At 40.0% G+C, this 19,423-nt stretch overlaps 2 protein-coding genes and 1 pseudogene across 6 annotated transcripts in view; 2 read left to right on the top strand and 1 right to left on the bottom strand.

The window, feature by feature from the left end:
* The window catches only part of ADAT2 (adenosine deaminase tRNA specific 2), a 40,701-nt gene extending 25,978 nt beyond the window's left edge, over positions 1-14,723 (bottom strand). For both annotated transcript variants that reach the window (XM_047103181.1, XM_047103182.1), the window contains exon 1: positions 14,593-14,723. In XM_047103181.1, coding sequence (XP_046959137.1) covers positions 14,593-14,691 — 99 coding nt within the window. In that variant the 5' untranslated portion in view covers positions 14,692-14,723. The remainder of the gene's footprint in view (positions 1-14,592) is intronic.
* On the top strand, positions 13,031-13,335 carry LOC124528356 (40S ribosomal protein S21-like; annotated as a pseudogene).
* Positions 14,724-14,930: 207 nt separating the features above from the next.
* PEX3 (peroxisomal biogenesis factor 3) overlaps positions 14,931-19,423 on the top strand; it is a 49,917-nt gene continuing 45,424 nt past the window's right edge. For all 4 annotated transcript variants that reach the window (XR_006966134.1, XR_006966135.1, XR_006966133.1 and 1 more), the window contains exon 1: positions 14,931-15,169. Coding sequence is in view for 1 of the 4 variants with exons in the window: in XM_047101750.1 (XP_046957706.1) it covers positions 15,097-15,169 (73 nt within the window). In the remaining 3 variants the exon portion in view is untranslated. The remainder of the gene's footprint in view (positions 15,170-19,423) is intronic.

Genomic DNA, 19,423 nt, shown 5'->3' with positions numbered 1-19,423 from the left:
TGACAAACATAAAGAAACTCATCAACAGTAATACTATAATAGTAGGAGACTTCAACACCCCACTCACAGCAATGGACAGATCATCTAATCAAAAAATCAACAAGGAAACAATGGCTTTGAATGACACACTGGACCAGATGGACTTAACAGATATATTCACAACATTTCATGCTAAAGCAGCAGAATATACATTCTTCTCCAGTGCACATGGAATGTTCTCCAGAAAAGATCATATCCTGGGACACAAATCAGCCCTAAGTAAGTACAAAAAGATCGAGATCATACCGTGCATATTTTCAGACCACAACGCTATGAAACTCGAAATCAACCACAAGAAAAAATTTGGAAAGGTAACAAATTCTTGGAGACTGAAGAACATTCTACTAAAGAATGAATGGGCTAACCAAGCAGTTAAAGAGGAAATTAAAACGTATAAGGAAGTCAATGAAAATGATAACACCACAACCCAAAACCTCTGGGACATAGCAAAGGCGGTCATAAGAGGAAAGCATATAGCAATCCAGGCTTTCCTAAAGAAGGAAGAAAGATCTCAGATACACAACCTAACTTTACGCCTTAAAGAGCTGGAAAAAGAACAGCAAATAAAACCCAAAAACAGCAGAAGACAGGAAATAATAAAGATTAGAACAGAAATTAATGCTATCGAAACCAAAAAAAAAAAAGAAACCAGTAGAACAGATCAATGAAACCAGAAGCTGGTTCTTTGAAAGAATTAACAAAATTGATAAACCACTAGCCAGTTTGATCAAAAAGAAAAAGGAAAGGACCCAAATAAATAAAATCAAGAATGAAAGAGGAGAGATCACAACCAACACAACAGAAATAAAAACAATAATAAGAGAATATTAAGACCCATTATATACCAATAAAATGGTAATCTGGAAGAAATGGACAAATTCCTAGAAACATATACACTACCAAAACTGAAACAGGAAGATATAGAAAATTTGAACAGACCCATAACCAGTAAGGAAATCAAATGAGTAATCTGCCAAAAAACAAGAGTCCAGGGCCAGATGGCTTTCCAGGGGAATTCTACCAAACATGTAAGGAAGAGTTCGCACCTATTCTCTTGAAACTGTTCCAAAAAATAGAAGTGGAAGGAAAACTTCCAAACTCTTTCTATGAAGCCAGCATTACCTTGATTCCAAAACCAGACAGAGACCCCACTAAAAAGGAGAACTATAGACCAATTTCCCTGATGAACATGGATGCAAATATCCTCAACAAGATATTAGCCAACCGGATCCAACAATACATTAAAAAAATTATTCACCATGACCAAGTGGGATTTATACCTGGTATGCAGTGCTGGTTCAATATCTGCAAAACAATTAACACGATTCATCACATCAATAAAAGAAAGGACAAGAACCATATGATCCTCTCAATAGATGCAGAGAAAGCATTTGACAAAATACAGCATCCTTTTTTGATAAAAACCCCCAAGAAAGTAGGGATAGAAGGATCATACCTCGAGATCATAAAAGCCATATGTGAACAACCCAACGCTAATATCATCCTCAATGGGGAAAAACTGACAGCTTTCCCCCTAAGGTCAGGAACAAGACAGGGATGTCCACTCTCGCCACTATTATTCAACATAGTATTGGAAGTCTTAGCCTCTGCAATCAGACAACTCAAAGAAATAAAAGGCATCCAAATCAGCCAGGAGGAGGTCAAACCTTCACTCTTCGCAGATGACACAATACTCTATATGGAAAACCCAAAAGATTCCACAAAAAAACTGCTAGAACCGATCCATGAATTCACCAAAGTTGCAGGATATAAAATCAACACACAGAAATCAGTTGCATTCCTACACACCAACAATGAAGCGACAGAAAGAGAAATCAAGGAATCGATCCCATTTACAGTTGCACAAAAAAACCATAAAATACCTAGGAATAAACCTAACCAAAGAGGTGAAAAATCTATGCACTGAAAACTACAGAAAGTTTATGAAAGAAATTGAACAAGATACAAAAAAAAAAATGGAAAAACATTTCATGCTCATGGATTGGAAGAACAAATATTGTTAAAATGTTGATACTACCCAAAGCAATCTACATATTCAACACAATCCCTATCAAAGTAACACCAGCATTCTTCACAGAACTAGAACAAACAATCCTAAATTTGTATGGAACCAGAAAAGACCCTGAATAGCCAAAGCAATCCTGAAAAAGAAAATCAAAGCAGGAGACATCACAATCCCGGACTCCAAGCTGTATTACAAAGCTGTAATCATCAAGACAGTATGGTACTGGCACAAGAACAGACACTCAGATCAATGGAACAGAATAGAGAACCCGGAAATGGACCCACGAATATATGGCCAACTAGTCTTCGACAAAGCAGGAAAGAATATCCAATGGAATAAAGACAGTCTCTTCAGCAAGTGGTGCTGGGAAAACTGGACAGCCACATGCAGAAGAATGAACCTGGACCACTTTCTTAGACCAGACATAAAAATAAACTCAAAATGGATGAAAGACCTCAATGTAAGACAGAAAGCCATCAAAATCCTCGAGAAGAAAGCAGGTAAAAACCTCTTTGATCTTGGCCACAGCAACTTCTTACTCAACACGTCTCCTGAGGCAAGGGAAACAAAAGCAAAAATGAACTACTGGGACCTCATCAAAATAAAAACCTTCTACACAGCGAAGGAAACAATCAGCAAAACTAAAAGGCAACCCACAGAATGGGAGAAGATATATATATATATATATATATATATATATATATCATATTTTCTTTATCCATTCATCCATCGATGGACATTTGGGCTCTTTCCATACTTTGTCTATTGTTGATAGTGCTGCTATAAACAGGGGTGCATGTGCCCCTTCAAAACAGCACACCTGTATCCCTTGGATAAATGCCTAGTAGTGCAATTGCTGGGTGGTAGGGTAGTTCTATTTTTCGTTTTTTGGGGAACCTCCATACTGTTTTATATACATTATATATATATATATATATATATATAATGGAGTATTACTCCGCCATCAAAAATAATGAAATCTTGGCATTTGCAACTACGTGGATGGAACTGGAGGGTATTATGCTAAGTGAATTTAGTCAGTCAGAGAAAGACAAAAATCATATGACTTCACTTGTATGAGGACTTTAAGAGACAAAACAGATGAACATAAGGGAAGGGAAACAAAAATAATATAAAAACAGGAAGGGGGACAAAACAGAACAGACTCATAAATATGGAGAACAAACTGAGGGTTGCTGGAGGGGTTGTGGGAGAGGGGATGGGCTAAATGGGTAAGGGGCATCAAGGAATCTATTCCTGAAATCATTGTTTCACTATATGCTAACTAATTTGGATGTAAATTTTAAAAAATAAAAAATTTTAAAAAAGAATGTTCATAATAGCTTGATTCATACTACCCAAATCTTGAAACAGCACAGGTGTCCTTCAACAAAAGAATGGATAAACAAACTGTTCCATAATAACACTATGGAATACTATTGACCAATGAAAACAAAATGCTAGGGATACACACAACAACATGGGTGAATCTCAGATTCACTGAGTAAAAGAAGCTGAGTAAAAGAAGCATACATGCTGTCTGATTCCCTTCAGGTTTAGTACTAGAACAGACAAAACTAAACACCAGTGAGAGCAATTTCTGCACAGGAGGGCATGTGTAGACTGATTGGAAAGGGACACAAGGAACTTTCCCAGGGTGTTCAAAACTATCTTGAAAAGGGTGTGGGTTACACAGATGTTTGCATCAGTCAAAACAGAATAGACAATGCATTTAAGGCCTGTGCATTTTATTGTACATAAGGTACACCTCAATTGAAAAACATAAATTAGAAAAATAAGCTTAAGAATATTTCCACCACCATCATGCTGGAAATGGCAAACCAATGGTTATATTCACAAAGTCTGCCCCATCACAGGCTTTTTTTTTTTTTTTTTTCCTGTCACTGATTGAACCGGTTGGGGCCCAAGGCAGTTAAAGAGTACTTTTTTGGACAGAGAGCAGAAGCAAGCAAGTCATATCTGAGTACTCCCTGATCCTGCCGCTGAGAGAGAACAGAGGAAGAACAGAACCCTTGAACCTAGAAACCCTTGAACCTAGAGTACAAGCATTTCCATGTACTGCAGTCAAGAAAATCCAAGTATGGCTGTTTCTAAAAAGGCATGGCATTTATTTTGGCAGGTCTGAAGACACCTTGGAAGACTAGATTACCAATTAAGTGAAGGTATTCACACACAGCATAAGGGATAGTGGTGCAAAGTTGAAGACATTGCTTTAAGACAGCAATGTTCTATCTCCTGCACTACCCCCCTATTCCGGGCTCTGCTTAATTCAGAGTAGCAGTAACTTCCCATCATAATGCCAATATGGGTTCCTTAGACACTTCAACCATGCTCAACTGACCCTTACCTTTTCATTGGGTCAATAAAGGTGAAAGGAGAGGCCCACAGGGGTAGGAAACTGTACCTCTCCTTCCTCCTTCAGGGTGGTGGGATAGAGCCAGGGCCTGCATAGATGTAAGGGCACAGTGTTTGAAGCAGGAAGACTGCATTCTTCAGAACTGTGTCATGAACCACCCACAGGCTGGTTCTGTCTAGTTCTGTAACAATGGTTAAAGCATGCCCAGTTTATGCAAAGTTTTAAAGTCTGAAGAGTTCCAAGGTTTGGTGAATATATACAAATAAATATACAAATGCACCATTGGCTACCAGGGAAAGGAAAGCCAGGGGAGGACTGACAGCTAGGGAAGATGGAGATCCTGAGTACCCATGCAGTTAAGGCAATCAGCACGCAAAGAATGTTATTTAAAGTAAGATTGGGGGTAGGGGGCACCTCCGAGGCTCAGCTGGTTGAGCATCTGATTCTTGATTTCGGCTCAGGTCATGATCTCACGGTTCTCAGGGGTTCCCAGGATGGAGCCCCACATCTGGGCTCTGTGCTGACAACACAGAGTCTGTTTGGGATTCTCTCTCTTCCCCCTCTCTCCCCTCCCCCCACTCACGCTCCCTCTCTCTCTCAAACTAAATAATTAAACATTAAAAAAATAAATAAACATTTTTTAAAAAAGAAAAAATAAGATTACAAGGCTCCTCGCTGGCTCAGTCAGAAGAACATGAGACTCTTGATCTCAGGGTCGTGAGTTCAAGCCTGATGTCGAGTGCAGAGATTACTTAAAATAAAAACTTAAAAAAAAAAAAAAAGGATTAGGAGTACACATAACCTCAGGAACACATGAGAGAGAAATCATTTAATCATCTAACAAACATTTGTTGAAGACCTTGATAGGGAAATTATTTTGGATTATTCAGGTGGCTCTAAATGCAATCACAAGTGTCCTTACAAGAATTAGGCAGAAAGATTTACACTGTTGGCTTTGAAGATGGACGGACGGACAAAGGGGCCATGAACCAAGCAAGGAATGTTGCTCCAAAAGCTGGAAAAGGTAAGAAACATATTCTTCTCTAGAGCCTCCAGAGGGCACAGAGCCCTGCTGATACATTGTGGTTTTAGCCCGATGAAATGAATTTAAAACCAACACCTGGAGTCCAGAACTCTAAGAGAATAAACTTGTGGTGTTCTAAGTTACCAAGTTTGCAGTACTTTGTTACAGAAGCCACAGGAAACTAATACACTCTGTTAAGAAGAAAAGACAGGCTAAAACTGGAAGAAAATATTTGCAAACCACATATCCAACAAAGGTCTATTATCAAGACTATATAAAGAACTCTCAAAGTTCAATGGTAAAAAAAAAAAAAAAAAGAAAAGAAAAAGAAAAAAGAAATTCAAACAAAATCCCACTAGAGAATGAGCAAAAATCATCAACAGACACTTCACCAAAGAGGGCATACAGATTGCAAATAAGCACATGAAAAGATACTCCTATCATTAGCCATTAGGGAGATGTAAATCATAACCACAATGAGTTATCACTACCCACCTATCAGGCTGGCTAAAATAAAAAGTAAAAACACCAAATGCTGGCAAATCTGAGGAGGAACAGGATCACTTATAGACTGCTGGTAGGACTGTAAAATGGTACAGCCACTCTGGAAACTAGTTTGGCACTTTCTTAAAAAGCAGGGGCGCCTGGGTGGCGCAGTCAGTTGAGCGTCCGACTTCAGCCAGGTCACGATCTCACAGTCCGTGAGTTCGAGCCCCGTGTCGGGCTCTGGGCTGATGGCTCGGAGCCTGGAGCCTGTTTCCGATTCTGTGTCTCCCTCTCTCTCTGCCCCTCCCCCGTTCATGCTCTGTCTCTCTCTGTCCCAAAAATAAATAAACGTTGAAAAAAAAAAATTAAAAAAAAAAAAAAAAAGCAAAACCTGCAGCTAACATATGACCCCGCAATGGCACTCTTAGGCATTCTCCCAAGTAACTGGAAACTTACGTTCATACAGCACATGTAGTCATATAGAGACACAAACGTTCACAGGAGTTTTATTCGTAATAGGCAAAAACTGAAAATGACCCAAATGTCCTTCAAAGGATGGACAGTGAAGCAAACGTGTGATATATCCATCGCATGGAATACTACACAGCCATATAAGGAATAAACTACTGATTCACTCAACCCTTGGATGGACCTCAAGGAAATCATGCTGAATGAAAACAACCAAACCCCAGAAGGTTACATAGTCACATATATAAATTCCTGAATGCAAAATCATGGTACAAAGAACAGATTGTGCCTGCCAGGGTTTAAGGGCTTGAGAGGGAATGGTGGTTATAGAGGGTAGCATGAGGGAGCCTAGTGGTGACTGAGCAGTTCTGGTGGCGGGGCAACAAAATGAAACTTGGTATAATGTGCACAGAACTACACGTGTACACACAGAGCTGATGAAATCAGAATATGCTCTGCAGATTGCATCAATGTCGTTTTCCTTGTTTCGATATTGCACTCAAGGTATGTAGATGTTATCACTGAGGAAAGCTGGGTGAAGGGTACATGAGCCTCCCTCCTATACTTTTGCAACTGCCTGTGAATCTATACTTATTTCAAAAGGAGAAGTTAAAACAGTAATAATAAAGGTGGAGTAAACTAGAAATAGCTTGTGATGGAGATTAAGAAGAAATGCCTAGTAAGACAGGAGGAAAACCAGGAGTGTCTGGTGTTAAGGAAGATCCCAGAAAAAAACACACCAAGGACAAAGGTAGGTGACACAGAGGCAATTTTGGTGGAATGATGGAAATGGAAACCAGTGGCTTGAAGAGTGACCTATCTGTGGGTTAAATTTCTAGCTTCTAACTATTATAACAGACTGTTACATCTACATAACAAGTGTTCTGATTCTGAGCTTGCAAATGCTAAGAGCTTACAACTTGTTGAAACACTTACTTCGAACCAGGACTATTTTAAGCACTTCATAAGTATTAACACATTTAGTTCACAACTCAGAGACAGATTCAGTGAGCCTCTCCATCTTATAGACGAGTAAACAGAGACATGGGCTAATTAGGGAATTTGCTCATGTGAGAACCTGGGACCAGGATCCAGGCAGTCTCTTCCATGCATTCATTTCTGCAACAAATATTTATGGAACACCTACCAGGTGTCAGGTTTCTGGCCATTAAGCTTCAAATTTCTACTCTAGTCACCACCAATCAGTTACTTTATCACTTTTGGGGTTTCAAATAGGTCTAGTTCAAGGGATAGAAGGAGAAGGAACCCTTAAGAGAGTGAGACATAGAAAGTTTAAGGATAAAAAAACTGCAAGAGAATAAATGATGGAGGGGGCCGTGTGACCAAGATTTTCTGTAAAACTATCTTCTGAAGAATTCTACGTGTGGCCATGTAGCTATTTCAAGCATGTAGAAGAGAGTTCGAGACCAAGTGGAGAAGAAGCAGTGGCAGAATACAGAGAGAACCTATGTTTCCCAACGGGGTTCCAAGTCCCGTTCACCTGGAAGGATGCCCGACCGCCGAAGGGGTAGCTGCACAGAGCTGTCCCTCCCTCCACTCAGGCCTCCAGGTGACTGGGCCTGTGCCTTTCATTCTTTCCTTCAGCGTTTCTTTTTCCTGTTCCAGCAAACTTACCTCCTTTACTCCATGTCCTACCTCTCAATGTTATCTTCCTATTTGCTTACAGTAATGTGTATTTTGTGAAGAGTCTTCAATTACTGCGCAAATGAGAGAGAAAAACATGAGTGGTGGGAGTATTTAAAAGGGGAAATCACGTTATTGATGAGGAATAGCCCAGCCCACCATAATGAGGGCGAGTAAGTGAGCAGTTGAGAAGGGTGGGTTAAGGAGAAGGTGGCGAGAATAACCCAAAAACCCCACAGAAATGAGTTTAGGTGAAATGTTTTTCGATAAAATACATATTTGCTTTGCTGTCAAGTTCAAAATAGACTTAATTCACATAATCTTCAATCCATCCCATCTCCTACTTTCGAACTCTCCCATCAACTCTTCTGTCAAGCCCAATCATTTCTTTACGAATTTGCTTTGTTACTTTTTACCTTGTCCTTTTAACATGCAAAAGTTTTTAATATTTATGTAATTAAAACACATCAATTTTTCTCTTCTGTTTTCTCCCTTTGGTGGTATAAAGAACCATCTTCATTCCAAGTCTTCCAGATCTTCTCCTAACAAACACCAACATTTATTTACCAGTGGCTCCTTTCTGGTTTAGTCTTCTTATGCTATCTCTTCAATTAGACTTTTACATTTTAATTTACAAAGCACAGTAATAAGCTAACCAATCTTTGACAAAGCAGGAAAGAATATCCAGTGGAATAAAGACAGTCTCTTCAGCGAGTGGTGCTGGGAAAACTGGACAGCGACATGCAGAAGAATGAACCTGAACCACTTTCTTACACCAGACACAAAACGAAACTCAAAATGGATGAAAGACCTCAACGTAAGACAGGAAGCTATCAAAATCTTCGAGAAGAAAGCAGGTAAAGACCTCTTTGATCTTGGCCGCAGCAACTTCTTACTCAACACGTCTCCGGAGGCAAGGGAAACAAAAGCAAAAATGAACTACTAGGACCTCATCAAAATAAATAGCTTCTGCACAGCGAAGGAAACAATCAGCAAAACTAAAAGGCAACCGACAGAATGGGAGAAGATATTTCCAAGTGACATATCAGATAAAGGGTTAGTATCCAAGATCTATAAAGAACTTATCAAACTCAACACCCAAAAAACAAATAATCCAGTGAAGAAATGGGCAAAAGACATGAATAGACACTTCTCCAAAGAAGACATCCAGATGGCCAACTGACACATGAAAAAATGCTCAACATCACTCATCATCAGGGAAATACAAACCAAAACCACCATGAGATACCACCCCACACCTGTCCGAATGGCTAACATTAACAACTCAGGCAACAGATGTTGGCGAGGATGTGGAGAAAGAGGATCTCTTTTACACTGCTGGTGGGAAGGCAAACTGGAGCAGCCACTCTGGAAAACAGTACGGAGGTTCCTCAAAAAACTAAAAGTAGAACTACCCTACGACCCAGCAATTGCACAACTAGGCATTTATCCAAGGGATACAGGTGTGCTGTTTCAAAGGGACACATGCACCCCCATGTTTATAGCAGCACTATCAACAATAGCCAAAGTATGGAAAGAGCCCAAATGTCCATCGATGGATGAATAGATAAAGAAGATGTGGTATATTTATACAATGGAGTATTATTTGGCAACCAAAAAGAATGAAATCTTGCCATTTGCAACTACATGGATAGAACTGGAGGGTATTATGCTAAGCGAAATTAGTCAGAGAAAGACAAATATACAACTTCACTCATATGAGGTCTTCAAGACACAGAACAGATGAACATAAGGGAAGGGAAACAAAAATGATATAAAAACAGGGAAGGGGACAAAACATAAGAGACTTAAATATGGAGAACAAACAGAGGGTTACTGGAGGGGTTGTGGGAGGGGGGTTGGGCTAAATGGGCAAGGGGCATTAAGGAATCTACTCCTGAAATCATTGTTGCACTATATGCTAACTAATTTGGATGTAAATTAAAAAAATAAAATTTTAAAAAAGTAAATAAAAAATAAATAAACAAAAGCATAGTATTGAATTTCTTTAAAATGACCCAAATCTTTGGGATGCCTGGGTGGCTCAGTTAGTCTGGAGCCTGCTTGGGATCTTCTCTCTCTCTCCCTCTGCCCCTGACCCCCACTTGTGCTCTCTGTCTAAAAAAAACACACACACACACACAAAAAAAAGCAAAACAAAAAAACATATCTTTACCATGTTAACTAATTATTTGTGTGTGTTCTCCTTTAGTCTTTGTTTATTTGATGAAAAAAAACTTTTATTTATTGAGGATAATATGTCAGGGCTTTACAAACATGATCTCTTTTAATCTACACAACTCTGTGAGCTAGATACTATATACCCATTTTATAGAAGAGGCCTCTGTGGCTGAAAGGATAAGAACCTGTCAAAGTTAGTTGGCTGTCAGTAGCTGCTTTGGGGTTTGAACATATGCCTATCCAAACTTTAAACATACCCATACAATATAAAATAATTTGTATTTCTGTTTGCCTAATGTTGAATATCACATGTAGCTGTGATAGTTAATGTCATGTTTGTACCTAGTATTCGTAATCGTTTCTTTTTTTTTTTTTTTTTTTTAACGTTTTATTTATTTTTGGGACAGAGAGAGACAGAGCATGAACGGGGGAGGGGCAGAGAGAGAGGGAAACACAGAATCGGAAACAGGCTCCAGGCTCTGAGCCATCAGCCCAGAGCCCGACGCGGGGCTCGAACTCACAGACCGCAAGATCGTGACCTGGCTGAAGTCGGACGCTTAACCGACTGCGCCACCCAGGCGCCCCTCGTAATCGTTTCAATAACAGCACATTATTCAACACAGTCATATACCACAATTTAACTATTTCCCTTCAATGGAAGTTTTAAATGCTTCCTAGTCTTCCCTATTACATAGAACCCTGAAATGACAAGGATTGCTTTTATGCTCCCAAACTATTTCCTTAAGATAAATGCCACACAACTGTATTACAAGGTCAAATGATATGAACATTTATTTTTTGAGGCTGCTAATTACATTATGCCAGGTTGCCTTCCAAAAATGTTGTAATGATTAGACTGGTAGGGTTGTATAGATTTTTGTACAAACTCACTAATTTTAGATGACATTTTTAAAAAAATACATTTTTAAGCTCTCTCAAAACCATTTTCCCTTCTTTTATAACCCAGGCTTATGTTGGTATATTAAAATCACAAACTAGGATAGAAATTTCCTAGTGCAAACACTTTATTTTAAACATGAAGAGAGTAAGACCAAGATCGTCAGAGCCAGACATTCTAGCTATCTGTATTGGCCATATAAATATGTCTACTCTGTACAAAAGTTATGAAAATGCTAGTATCCTACCTATTACATGAATACGGCATATTGCACTTTCAAATTCCTCAGAGCTTAACAGATTTGGCCCTAGATACATTTCTGGTTTCATCTTAAACGCTTCTCATAAGTACGTAGTGTACTTTGAATCACCTCAACTATCTTCGAAGTGAGTTAAGATTTGAAGTTTCCGTAGTGGGGAGGGGATGATTGAACAAAGAACAAGATTTATGACAAGCCCTTCTTGCCCTTTGTTTAAGGCCTGCAAGAACAGGTACCGGCCCAAACCACAAGGGCCTCCTTGACCCTGTGTAGGAATAGGTAAACTAGGCAATCCCATCCCCAAGCACTTATAATCCAATTAAGAGACAAAAATGTCAAGGCCAGAGAGATCTTGGAAACTATTTGGATCCATCTCCTTCTATAGAGTAGGAAGGGAAACCCCAGGGGGAGGCAGCAAAAGGTAGTAAAAGGACTTAAGTGTTTAGGCCAGAAGTCTAGAGAATAGTGCAGAGGTATGTGAATGAAATGTCCCAATATATTATGAACAAACGACACTTAAAGGTTAAAGGAAAATAAAGACCCAAAAAATGAAAGGATGAGAAAAAAAAAAAAAACAAAAAAAAACCAACACAGCTCGGATACAGGAGTGGGAATGCTCAATGACTTATTAAAGTCTGCTGTTTCTGAAAACCTCCATTCAGTCCTCTATGGTAGCATCTCGGAAAATCTCCGGACATAAATACTTTGAAGAGAGCTCATGAAGCAAATGAAAATAGACAAAAGGGCCCGCAAATTCTGACTTCCTAGCATTCAGGCATCATCTGCCCTCCAGAGCTCTCACCTATGAAGGGTGAGAGCTTACTTTAAGATATTTTAGCTTCCTGTGTATATATTATCATCCTCCCTCGTAAGAAGCTGCCTAAGATATTATTGAAATGATTTGGGGAAGAGTGAAATTTTGATATTGTGAGAAGTAAAGGAGATGGTTCATTTTCAGAAATACTAAATAAAAGCTGGGCTGTCCAGTTAACCTAATAGGTCTACAACCTACTGGAAATATGTGCAACCCTCACCCCCACCCCCACCCCCCTACAATGGAGTCCCAAACCCTTAGACACTTCACTTCCTGGTTCTTCTTCCGGTCTCTGTCTGGTGGACTTATTTTCACAGGTTTTGCAATGAACATGTGCCATAGAATAAAGGGAGGAGGGAATGAAAGTCTCTGCCTCACTGCAGGGAATAGGTTTGTCCCAATCAGACTACCTTTTGCCTTACATGGGCATAGGCAACCTCCGGGAAAGGCTGTAACCTCTGTAGTACTCAGCCAATGAGAAATCAGGGGAGGGACCTGTGTGCTAGGAGATAAATTGCCTGCTGTGACTGTCACCAATGTGCCTGTTCATCAGACACCCACGCTTGGTTGATTAAAGCCTTGCTTCACTGTGCTCTGAGTCTTGGCATCTTTCCTTTGATCAGGTCAGTGGGCTTATTTCTCATAGATGTCAAGAGAAAACTTGTCTCCAACTTAGAGTAATTAGTAACATAAAAGAAGTTCAGGACAAACATCCATATTACAAGTTACAAATTAATTTTTAAATGTGTATGTCAACAATAATCAAAGTATCAGAATGCTATGTATCTTGTAAGTTTAATGGAGGAAATAAATTATGAAATGTGTTCAAAGAATAGGTCCTAAAATCAAGTCAGTGGATCAGGACCAGCAGTACCACGTCGGCCAATTTGTGGATGTGGATGTGACATGGAAATGCTCTACCAGCAAGGGCATCATCTGGGCCAAGAGGACCATGTGCCCATCCAGATGAACATGGCTGAGGTTGACCAGGTGACAAGTAGGTTCAACAGCCAGTTTAAAACCTACACTATCTGTGGACCAGTTAACAGGATGGGGGAGTCAGATGACTCCATCCTCCTACTAGCCAAGGCCAACAGCATCGTTTCAGAGAACTTCTGACTGGAGAGGCTCACAGATGGAACATTTGTCATAAATAGCAACCCCCGCAAAAAAAAAAAAAAAAAAAAAAATTCAATGAAATTGAAGTACCAGGAAAACTGTACATAGGAAGGTTAAATACTGTTCTGTGAAACTTTTATTTCAGTTATAGTTCTGTGTGAGTTTATTGCGTTGTAATATAAAGTAGACTTTTTTTTATTGTGAGTCACCTCCAAAAAAAGTATGAGAAACAAGTTTAAAAGAACATTATGTAAGTAACAGAAACAAATGGAGAGATGCTGTAATACATCATGGCTTAGAGAAAAAAATTGGTTGTAATAGAGAATGAATGCAGGGGTAATAGTATGAGTAGAGAACAAAGAATATACCAAAATCAGCTGCAGTACTAAATTTCCAATGCCAAGCATAGTGTACTCAATAAACATGTATGGAATGAATTAATTAATAATTATGGAACTAATTAACTATTGGAGACCAGAAGCCACTAAGGATAGGAATATGAAAAAAAAAGAATATAATCAAAAGCATGTATGAAAAAAAGATTTACAGCAGCCTTAGAGAAATGTAAAACTGAAGGGCATTTTACACATGTATATGTGTGCAGGTGCATATATTTATATACATATACGTATATAAGCCAACACACACTTTTATCCCTATTAAAGAGCTCACTGGTCCTCATAAGTATGGGTAAAGCTTAGATTATACACAAATCTGATTAGAGATCTTCTTAATCAGCAGTCCTGAACGGAGCGAGAGGGAAGTGAAAAAAAAAACAGGGCAGTAGCATGGAAGGATGAATGAATGAATGGTAGATCTGACTGTACAGGGACTTGTTTTTACCCTGCTCTCTATCAGATACATCCTCAGCGTCCTTTCTCCTACTAGACAGGTTCAAGAGGTCATAAATACACAATAATGTAACTTTCCGGATTTGCGAGTGTGTCTTCGGGGAAAGAAGGGGACGCAGCACGTACATACCAGCAGCAGCTGAATGGGGGTGTTTGGTTCATACTTGATACCAGTGAAAAAAGAAATGATTTTTTTATTTCCTCTCCTCCTTCCCCCACAGCACTGTGCGAATGGACTAAAGAAAACTTCAGGGGAGTAAAGCCAGCAGTTCACCCAGAAATGTGACCGCCATCGAGATTATGGTGACGAGAAAGCACACGCAGGACGTTTGCTTAAATGCCCGGGTCGGGAAGAGGGACCAAAGAAAAGTTCCCACCCACGGCACGCACCTCCTGGGCTCCTCACCATTTGCATCGCTTCCTCCATCCACTTTTCGGTTTCCTCCGCCGTCACCGAGCACCCGGCGCCACCAGTAGCCGGCGTGGAGGCCGCCTTTGCCTCCATCGTGCACCCGGGCCGTGGCGCTCAGCGCCCGAGGCTGAAGCAACAGCAGCGGAGCGCCGGCAACGGAACGCGGCGGACGCGAGCCGCGGTTTCCAGGGAAGTCGAACGGCGATGCACTCGGGAGCGAATTCTAGACGGACCCGGGGGGCACGGACCAGTGAGCGGCGACGGCGGCGCGGCGGCAGCAGCAGAAAGCGCAGCTGCTCGCCTGTAGTCCACGCCCCCTCCCCGCCCCGGTGACAGTCTCTGCGGAAAGTCGCGTTTGTGATTTCTGGAGAGCACCGAGCGGGACTACGGAGGTGCTGCCTGGTCGTTGGGGCCAAGAGACGAGGAAACGCTTTCCTGGCGAACAGCCCCTCCCCACCCCCGCCGCCCTTAGACAGCCCGCACCTTCAGGGTCTGAAGATGCTGAGCTCTATGTGGAATTTTCTAAAACGTCACAAAAAGAAATGCATCTTCCTGGGCACAGTGCTCGGAGGTGGGTGACAGCGTCCTCGGAAAGGGACATTGGGAGAAGGGGGCGGAAGAGAGGTGACTGTCTTGGAAAATAGAGGCCGGGCGACCATAGTCCCGGATATGTGGAGGGGCTTTCGCTCGCCGGTCGGACGGGGCGCTGGGTGACGAACCCCTAAGGGTCTTCCTGTCTCTGCGGTTGTCGGATTTGTATCTTTTGTGCTGTAGCTGCCCCTTACTCTGTTTCTCTCCTCCCCTTTCTTCTCGCGGACCTTGGGAGAACCCACCACAATTAAGTTTCTGTTTCAAGATAATCATTCTCTTACCGACACATTTCAAATTGTTTTCCTGGGAGATTCTTCGTTTCTCTTTGGCACTCTCCGTATTTTATTTGGCTTTCATCCTTCGCAGAAGTTTCATAATGTTCTAGGAGAGTTACCTAAAGCCTGCCCTTCCAGCGTTGTTTAAAGTTAGGGGCGCCTGGGCGGCTTAGTGAGTGAACCTGGAGCCTGCTTGGGATTCTCCCTCTCTCTCTCCGTCTATCCCCCCTCCTCCTCCCTTCCTCTGCCCCTCTCCCCAGCTCGCCTGCGCGGGCTCTCTCTCTGTCTCAATAAAAAAAAAAAAAAAAAAAAAAATTTAATTTGAATTTTTGAAAACTGCACAGTTATTCTAAATGACTGGGAGGTATATACTAGACAAACACAAATCAGTGTTTTAGTTCTGTTTCTGCTTCTTTAGAATACAAATTATGCAGTAGGAAATGTTTGAGAGATGTTGTGCCGTCTTCCTGGGGATCTTCAAGGTTGGGATCAGTGCCCATCCAGCTGGTGTAACTGAGTTGCACAGGCTGAGAGGCGATTTGGAAACAGGGAAGATAATCCTGAGAGCCTTTTGCCCCATAGGACAGTCATGCCATAATATGCAGGGACTTGAAGGAGAGAATAAAAAGTCATGTGAGATACAGGAGAAGGAAGCATAGGAATGTTAAGAGGGAATTTTTAGAATTTGACTTTTTGAGCAATTACCACTAACTACATGCTTCGGTTACAGAAGTACTTAAAAACAAGAACAGCAGTTTTCCAAACAATTTGATTGCTTCTCTCTTACTATTAGATTATATTCTATTGCCCCCCAAACAATGTGAAATTAACAATACTTTTGACATCAATAACTCAGATCCGTTGATTCTTGAAAGCTTGAAATCAGCTTGTTGATGGTGAGGAGAGTCTTTTCCTGATCTCTGAGGTGTATCACAAATCAGTAAGTTTTTAGGTAAAGTTTTACAGCATTCTTTGAGAAATCCTTTACCAATAAGGTATATTTTCCAGTATCTTCAGCCATTAACATCTAATGTACAGAGCTCCCTCAACTTACAATGGGGTTATGACCCAATAAACTCATCGTAAGTCAAAAGTACATTTAATACAACTAACCTACCAAACATCATAGCTTAGCCTATTCTATCTGAAGAACACTTAACTTTAGGTGACAGTTGGGCAAAAGCCTGTTTTATAATGAAGTGTCAATACCTCATGTAATTTATTGAATACTGTACTGAAAGTGAAAAACAGAATGGTTGAATGAGTACTGAATGATCGTAAGAATTGTTTACTCTCAGTGATGGAATGGCTGACTGGGAGTGGGGCTCACTGCCACCCAGCATCACCAGAGAATATTGTACCACATATTTGCTAGCCCAGGAAAAGATCAAAATTCAAAGTATGGATTCTACTGAATGCGTATTACTTTCGTATCATCACGAAGTTGAAATTTTCATAATTCAGGGACTGTATATTTCTCTTATGCCAAGACTACTAAATCTATCTTATTTGTAGAAGTTAAAGACATATGTATGTTGGAAGAACTATAAATAAAATATTTTTTGGCACTACTGAAGGAAGGAAAATAATCTCTCTTTAGCAATCTCAGAATAGCGTACCCCATCAGATTTATGGAATAACCTAATGGTAGATTAGATGTAATGGAACAAGGAGCAAAAGAGTATACTTAAGAGATAGTTATAAATTTTTTGAAAAATCTATTGAGAGCGTTATAATTACAGATTAAGAGGAATGAGAAGGGGTGGGGGAAGTCCACAGGGATAGAAAGAGAAGATAATCCTAGTGTTTTGTATCTTCAAGGGAAAGGTTCTACAACATGTTACATTTCAGTTAACATAAGACATAGTTATCAAGTGCCTGTAGTGTTGAAGGTGATATGATTAGAAATACAAGAGTTACAGATTTTTAATAGTAATAGCTACCATTTGTTGGGTGCCCAGTGGGCACTGTGCTAAGCTCTTCTAGTCAGTGGGCATGACGAGTAGTTATTTTTTTTAAGCTTCTTTGTTTCGAGAGGGAGACAAAGAGAGAGTAAGCTTGAATGGGAGAAGGGCAGAGAGAGAGAGGGAGGGAGGGAGGGGGAGAGAGAGAGAGAGAGAGAGAGAGAGAGAGAGAGAGAGAGAGAGAGAATCCCAAGCAGGATCCACGTTGTCAGCATGGAGCCCAACTCCAGATGAGATCATGACCTGAGCAGAAATCAAGAGTCAGACACTTAACTGACTAAGTCACCCAGGCACCCCAAAACTGAATTTATGATGTGGGAAGACTAGAAGATACTTTGCTTTACCAGGAGTGTTCTGAAAGGAAACATCAAAACATTTATGTTTAGTTTTGAGGTATTTCATGAATGTTTTCATTATTCATAAATAAAACCATAGCACAGAAGAAATTTTTAAAGCACCTTATAAACCCAGTCTTTCATTTTATGGATGAAAAAATCTAGACACAGAGAGAGGAAGAGTCTTGCTCAAAATTACCTGCCTAGTTGGTGCCACAACCATCAATACCTACTGTCTTCAGGTCAGATTCAGGCAGCCAATCGAGTATATAGATGATCCTGAGCCCCATATTTTAGCTAATGAATTCTCTGTCTTCGTTTTTATTTTCCTAGGGAAAAAAAAAATCAGAATATGTTAATTTTAGGAATGAGACCCTGGCTAAATTTCACCATTTATGGGAACTGACTTCAATGCTAACTCAAAATAATAATAATGAGCTGTGGCATTTTATCCTAATTCTATGTACTCGTTTGCTGGTGTTGCCATAACTAAGTACGACAAACTGAGTGGCTTAAGCAACAGAAATGTATTGTCTCGTGGTTCTGGAGCCCAGAAACCCAAGATCAATGTGTTGGCAGGATTTGTTTCTTCTGAGAGTCATAAGAGAAGGATCTTTTGCAGACCCTTCTCCTTGGTTTGTAGGTGGTCTTCTCCTCTGTGTCTTAACATCATCTTCCTTCAACACCTGTCTGTGTCCAAGTTTCCTCTTTTCAGAATACCAGTCAAGTTGGATTAGAGCCCACCCTAATGACCTTCTTTTAACTTGATTACCTCTATAAAGACCTTATCTCCAAATAAGGTCATATTCTGAAGTAAGGGGACTTCAACATATGAATTGGGAAGGATGGGTGTGATACAGTTCAATCCACAACAATTCATTTTCTTTTAGCTTTCGTTAGAATATACTACACTTATCAAACAAACATGGTAAGTAGTTCCTGAAAAATTTTTATCAGATACTGTTGAGAATCTAATGAAAGCAGTGTACCTTTTCTCCCAGAAAAACACATATGCTAGTCATTTACTGTTATTCGAGAAAATTCTTAGCTACACAGAGGGCATCACTGCAGTGTTTCATTTTACATCATTACTATTATTTGAGAAATAATAGTAATTTTACACATAACTTTAAGCAATCAGTTGTGCAAATAAAATACAATTCATTGAGAATTAGTTGTTACATAAGAATTGCCTGTCAAAGAGTTAGTGAAGCATAAGCCAGTTTCTTCATTCTGTTGGTATTATGGCACTATCATCAGTTTATTGAGAAAGGATTACAAGAAAAGTAGTTATGAAGCCACTTATATGACATTTATTTGCTCTTTAAACATAATTACAATACATTTATTTGCATACAAACATAACAGTCATACTTTATTTCTAATTATTTGCAGGACATACTTTTTACTGAACTATTATTTTTTAGAATATATATGTTATCAGTTTATAATGCTTATATTAGTGAAAATATTTCAGGATATGTGCTTGCTTTGCAGTTCTTAAAGGGCTGCCTTATCCCCACTTGTGACAAATAGACCAAATCCAATGATTTAGGTCTTGCAAAGTTCTTAGGTTCTTTTTGGCAGATATTGGGGGCCACAGACAGTTGGAGATAGGTGAGGATTAGTTACTCCCTTACAAATTTGTTGCCAGGTTATA

Source organism: Lynx rufus, unplaced genomic scaffold (genome assembly GCF_022079265.1).
Source record: "Lynx rufus isolate CCGP_SWC_20201006 ecotype Redwood Valley unplaced genomic scaffold, mLynRuf1.p SCAF_6, whole genome shotgun sequence".
In the NCBI taxonomy this organism is placed as follows: Eukaryota; Metazoa; Chordata; class Mammalia; order Carnivora; family Felidae; genus Lynx; species Lynx rufus.
Note: the sequence above shows the minus strand (reverse complement) of the source record. Positions and strands in the feature narration are given on the sequence as shown.